At 55.1% G+C, this 6,000-nt stretch overlaps 1 protein-coding gene across 4 annotated transcripts in view; it reads right to left on the bottom strand.

Moving 5' to 3' along the window:
- Nucleotides 1-1,446: 1,446 nt before the first annotated feature.
- The window catches only part of TTLL11 (tubulin tyrosine ligase like 11), a 261,701-nt gene continuing 257,147 nt past the window's right edge, over nucleotides 1,447-6,000 (bottom strand). For 3 of the 4 annotated variants that reach the window (XM_067040798.1, XM_067040800.1, XM_067040799.1), the window contains 3 exons: nucleotides 2,770-2,896; nucleotides 1,807-2,110; nucleotides 1,447-1,581 (listed from right to left, as the gene is read on the bottom strand). In XM_067040798.1, coding sequence (XP_066896899.1) covers nucleotides 1,876-2,110; nucleotides 2,770-2,896 — 362 coding nt within the window. In that variant the 3' untranslated portion in view covers nucleotides 1,447-1,581; nucleotides 1,807-1,875. Of the gene's footprint in view, nucleotides 1,582-1,621; nucleotides 2,111-2,769; nucleotides 2,897-6,000 lie in introns of those variants that run through there. The other variant, XM_067040797.1, reaches the window with a different exon arrangement.

Below are 6,000 nucleotides of genomic sequence, written 5' to 3'. Positions count from 1 at the left end.
ATCATTGCTAAGAGCGAAAAATAGAACACGTGTGCTTAGAAGTCAAAGTCGTGGTCCATGCTAGAACTTCGGCATGAGGAATTATCTAAGAATATTGCAAAAGACAAATAATTGGAAATCTGGAGAATTAAACAATCACACTAGCAGAAAAGCAGGCAAAGGATATGAAATGGCAAGTCACAAAGAAGGAGTACAAACGGACAGTAAATAGGGGAGAATATGCCCATTCAAACTAGTCATTCAAGAAAAGCAAATGAGTACAGCAATGAAAATATGTTTTTGGTCTAACAGTGTTTAGGTAATAGAAACAAAAAGGGACTCAACCTAAGTAGAGAAAAATATATAAAATATATTGAGAAAATGTAAGTGCTGTGATTCTGCCGCATCAGGCATCACAACAGATTGTCGAGGTGAATCTGTTTTCTGTTATTAGGCTGTAGGGTCCAAGTTTATTCAACTTTGTACACTTAGCACCTAACATGATGTTTGGACAAAGTAGGTTCATAAAAGGAAAGGTCACATTTCTTGACCACAGAGCAATAAAAGTAGGAATTAATCACAACAGTTTATCTGCCGCTTGGAAATTCAAAACTGCATGTAGAAGCGTGTGTGCAAATGTATATGTGTGTGTGTGTGTGTGTGTGTAGGTGTGAGAGCCAGGAACACTAGGTGTGATGGGTGTGGCGTGGGTCCGTGTGGGTAGGTATAGCCCACACGTTGGGATGGGATGTGTCTGAGCGTGGTTCTGCCCAGGTGGTCTCTATCTCAGTGTGGGTATGTGTTGGGCTGCACCCCACAGGCCTGCAAGCCTTGCAATTGTCCAGCCTCAAGACCAAAGAAAGCCTGGAAACAGCCACAGAGACATCAGTGGTTTATTGGACAGGGAATCTTACACGTCCAAAACGAAGGGTCCTGGAGCAACACCCCACGGTGTACAGCAGACGGCAGGCACGACATGGCAGGCATCTTGGCTACTCAGGGGAGGAGGAGGCTGCCGTTTACAGGGGAACTGACGTCAGGTTGGCTCATCAGTCACCAGGGAAACCAGCGGCTGGGGCCCATCCCTCACCGCCCCTCTGGTTAATGACTATCACCATCACGAGGGCAGATGCTTCCCTTTAAGAAACTAGCAGGTGGAGCTGTTCTGGCCAAAGGACTAGAACATTACTAGCTGGGGAAGGGGATCAAGATGCTCAGGTGATAGCGTGTAGGAGAAGCAGGGCCTGGTCGAGCAGGGGAGGTACAGAGAGCAAGAGAGCCGCCATCTTGAGTGACCTGACCACACGCTGCCCCCCTACGCCCCCTGCGCGACCCTTACCATCTGGGCCGCCCCTCTTCCGCAATACCCCTGGGGTCAGGTATGTAGAGGGGCACTGCAACCAGATACCACACGTGCGATACAGACAGCAGCACCTAACGTGTATCAAGGCTAAGACAGGCACTTACCCGGTCAATTTTTCACGGGAGTCCAGAGCAGGACGACAACGGTATCTCGCTGGAGAGCCAACAGTCAGACCCCTTGTGCAGCGAGGCAGCTGTTGCCCAGTCCGTAACCAGGTTCCTTCCGCCCAGACTAGGGACCTAAGATGTTTAACGGGCACGATACAGGGGAGATGGCGACCACTGAGCAAAATACGGGCAGTGACAGCCAGCACCCCTCTGGTTATCGTCCCGGCCTGCAGTGCCATACCGCGTAACAAGCACATAACAATCGGCCGCAGGGCTAATACAATGCTGCTTTCTCCAGCAGGCAAAAATCTGTCCTATTGCCCACGGGGCAGGGAACCCAAGTCACCAGGGACTTACCTGCCAGCCCCAGGGCCATCTGATAATGTGCTCCCCGGGGGTAGGTCGGATGTCAAGGGCAAAAGTGAGTTATTGTCCTGGCCCATGGTTGTCGAAGGCCCTTTGGTGGTCAAGAGCTGTACTCGGATGGGGACTAGTTGACTCTGGGTAAACATGGCGTAGGCACTGGGCCGATGGCTCCTGGGATATGCTCAGTGATAGTTCCTGGGCTTGAGTTAGCCTCCCGATCCACAGCTGAGAGCAGGTTCCCATCCCGATGGTTAACTGGTCCAGCAGCCTCTCAGTTAGGCCGGCGGCAGGGGGGCTGTAGGGCAGGTGAAAATGGCAGCGTGTGGCATTCTTAGCAGCCCGTTCCTCAACTGCAGGGTGGGTCCCTTGGTCACTATTGATAGTCACAGGGCCCCCAAACGTCACACATAGCTGTTCTAGACCCCCCAGTGGTGGGCTTTTTCGTTGCTCAACAACGTGGGTAGGCCTTTTGTAATGCCTTCCACCTGTTACAACACACCGTGGGCTGCATATAGCTCTGCCCCCCTCCCGCAGCTGGGACCAGTAGCCCCAGGTACTCTAGTAATTTGCCGTCGCCACAGGCCTCAACCAGTCCTTTCCGGGTAACTGGCCACAAGCCTGTCTCTGAGTTAATATCCCTTAAGCCTGTGTCTGTAGCTGTTTAGGGGTGGAGGGTGTGGGTATCTCGTCTTACCCAACCAGAGAACGCCTAAGTATTTGATAGCGATGCCAGGTCTGTACTCACCAGCCACCCCCGTGCAGCCAGATGAGCCAGGAGCACGGAGCTGCTCCTTTTAAACTGGAGGGTGAGGTTAATAGAACGTCATCCGTATAGTGGAAGATAAAGCCATCTCTCACAGTGGTCAGCTGTCACAGGGCCCCAAGTGCGAGTGGACGGCCCCCCCACCCCACCCCTCCCCGGTCACCCCACGGTTTTCGGTTCCCTGTACTTACCTTCCAACATCTCCGAGTTCACAGGAGTTTCCTCGGCTTCCTCGGCTTCCTGGCTGACGGCCGTTGGGCTGCACCCCGCAGGCCTGCAAGTCCTGTCGTTGTCCAGCCATGAGACCGAAGAAAGAGCCTGGAAACAGCCAGAGACATCGATGGTTAATCGGATAGTGTCTTACACGTTCGAACCGGAGGATCCCGGAGCAACGTCCCACCGCGGGCAGGGCAGGGCAGCCATCTTGCCTATTTGAGGGAGAAGGAGGCTGCCGTTTATAGGGCAATTGACGTCAGGTTGGCTCATCAGTCACCAGGGAAACCAGCAGCTGGGGCCCATTCCTCACCCATTTCAGGTTAATGACCATCTAGCCTAAGGACTAGAACAATCTCTAGCTGGGGGAGGGGGTGATGATGCTCATGTGACAGGGTGTAGGAGGAGCAGGGCCTGGTTGAGCAGGGCATCTACAGAGCAAGAGAGCCGCCATCTTGAGTGTCCTGACCATATAGTGATGCGTCCCAGTTTAGTTTGTACAGAGCAGTGGTCAGGGTGTGTGACACGTGCCGAAGGCAGAAGCTCAGGCCCGTGGGGTCCCAGGAGGTAGGGCAGAGGCAGATGCATTGTGCATGGCCAGGCTGTGGGCGTCAGCGGCTGAGTCCCTGGCTGGCCTGTCCACACGCCCTGCTGCAGCTGTGGCCAAGGGCCAGGGGACACAGGGGCGGGGGTGGGGGAGCAGGGAGACACAGGATGGGGGCTGGGTGGGGCTGCGAGGCTGTGCAGGAGGACAGCACAACGCCTCCAGACCATCTCTCTGCAAGCAGCACTCAAAGTCAGCCCCCAGCACTGGTCCCTGCCCCCCTACAATCTCCCTTCCAGGTCACCACCTCTTCCTTTCAAGCTATAGACAGGGAGTGAGTTCAAGGTCCTCCCACTCCCGCTGGAGGTTTGGGGAAACAGTCCTGGCAAGAGGAGGGGACAACGTGTTCACTGTAGGAAATGAGCAGCACAGCTGCATTCTGATAAATCAGTGCCGATTTCCGAGAAGCACGGCGTCTCACGGGCTCCGCGGGCCGTGGAATTCAATAGGACGTGCTTCAGCCTGTCAGCTAATGGGCTGCTGCTGGATGCCACGTGAGCCAACCTTCCTGGGATGTTAAACGATGCTGAAAAGTGGCCCAGATTTATCTATCGGCGCAGTGTGTGTCCCTGCCTGTGGGTGTGTAGGGAAATGACAAGTTATGAAAACAGGTCTTTGTGAGCAAGGTGGGAGGGGACAGGGGGTTCAGGGCTGCCCCGTGCCGGGGTTGTCGCCAGCTAACCCAGGTGACACACGGCTCCACGACATAGAGCATCAGTTTCCCCACCTGTTAAATCCATTATCTGATCACTCTTCCCTCTCTCACCTGTCATTCATTTCCAGAACATTCCACCTACTATGTACTGAGCTGTGTGCTAGGTGCTGCCAGGGCTGCCGATGGGATGGACAAGGCCCTGCCCTCCTGGAGGGAGGGGAGAGGGCATTAAATAACTGCCATGAGAAGCGCCATCAATTCTCATGGCCCTTTATCACCGGGGCCGCCGCCAGCTTCCTGTTGCCGGGATCCCTGCACGCCGTCCCACTCCGTGGTCCACCCTCCAATCCTAAGCTCAGTTATCTGTCAAACCACAGCCCCGATCACAGTGTCCTCTGAACACTCTCCAGTGGCAAGGAGGACACCTTCAGGGTGGCCTGTGCTGCCTGCAGGGCCGGCCCTCTGCCAGCCTCCCCTGCCCCACGCTGTCCTCTTCTCTGAGCCGGATCTGCGCGCAGGGCCTCCCTCCGTGCTGCCTCCTCTCTGCTCTTAGTCAACCCCCGTCCATCTCACAGCATCAGGTGGGCAGAGCCATGTCTGGTTTTGCTCGCATCCCTGCCTCCCCAGGGTTGGCTCCGTGCTGGCCCAGGGAAGGTGCTCAGTAGCTAATGACTGGGGGGAGGGGGAGGCAGGAAAGGGGGAGGGGTGAGCCAGCTGAGCAGGCCTTAGCCAGGTCGGAGGGTCCCTGGCAGGGCTGGCAGAGGTACAGACCCCCACAGGGCACAGGGCACGGGAATCCAGAGGGGCCACAGGAGCCAGGCAGGGAAGTGCCGCTCTGAGGATCTTATCTGACTCACGTGGTTAAAGGATGCAGGGGAAGGAGGATGGCAGAGGAGCCTGGAGGTGGGTGGAACAGCGGGAAGTCCTGCAGGCACCCCGGGGGGGTGGCGCGGGGCTGGGGGGCTGTGGGTACCTTCTCCGTTGGAGGAGGGACGGCGGGCTGGCCCAGATGGGGGCTGGCCCAGCGAGGGTTTGGGGTTTAGGAGGAAGGAGCTGCTTTAGAGCCTACATCCCACTGGCCCCTACAGACCCGGAAGGGTCCCTGGGCCCCCGCTCCCCTGTGCGGGCCCCATGGCAGCGGTGTCTGTGCTCACCGCGTCCTCTTGCAACGCCCCCTGCTGGGGAATTTAGGGGAGGGAGAATAACCTGCTCCCTAAAGGGCTTTCATTTATAATCTGGAAAGAGCCATAGACCTACTAAATAAAATGGCCTCGGTACACACTTGCAGGGTCTACTATAATTACCTGGGAAGAGCCGGTCTGCTGCTTTTTAAAAAAAATTTGCATTTTTCAAAGTGTTTAATGGATATTCATACAAAATACTGGGTCTTCACCCCTCACTCCTCGTGTCCACTGGGTTCAGCAGTCAGAAGGCCACCTTCACAGACTAGCAGATACAGAGACCAAACTAGTGGTTACCAGTGGGTGGTTGACGGGGAGGGGAGGGGGCAGGGGCAGTACAGGGGGAGGGGATTAAGAGGTACAAACTATTATGTATAAAATAACCTACAAGGATATATTGTACAACACGGGGAATATAGCCAATCTCTTACAATAACTATAAAGGAGTATAGCCTTTAAAAACTGCAAATCACTATATCGTACACCTGTCACTTAATACCAGTAATTTTGTACGTCAACTATACTGCCTCAGTTTAAAAAGTTTTTTTAAAAATAAAAGAGGCTTCCCTGGTGGCGTAGTGGTTGAGAATCCGCCTGCCGATGCAGGGGACGCGGGTTCGTGCCCCGGTCTGGGAAGATCCCACGTGTCGCGGAGCGGCTGGGCCCGTGAGCCATGGCCGCTGCGCCTGCGCGTCCGGAGCCTGCGCTCCGCAACGGGAGAGGCCACAACAGTGAGAGGCCCGCGTACCGCAAAAAAAAAAAAAGAAAA

Source organism: Kogia breviceps, chromosome 8 (genome assembly GCF_026419965.1).
Source record: "Kogia breviceps isolate mKogBre1 chromosome 8, mKogBre1 haplotype 1, whole genome shotgun sequence".
Classification (NCBI taxonomy): Eukaryota; Metazoa; Chordata; class Mammalia; order Artiodactyla; family Physeteridae; genus Kogia; species Kogia breviceps.
This window is presented reverse-complemented; position numbering and strand designations above follow the sequence as displayed.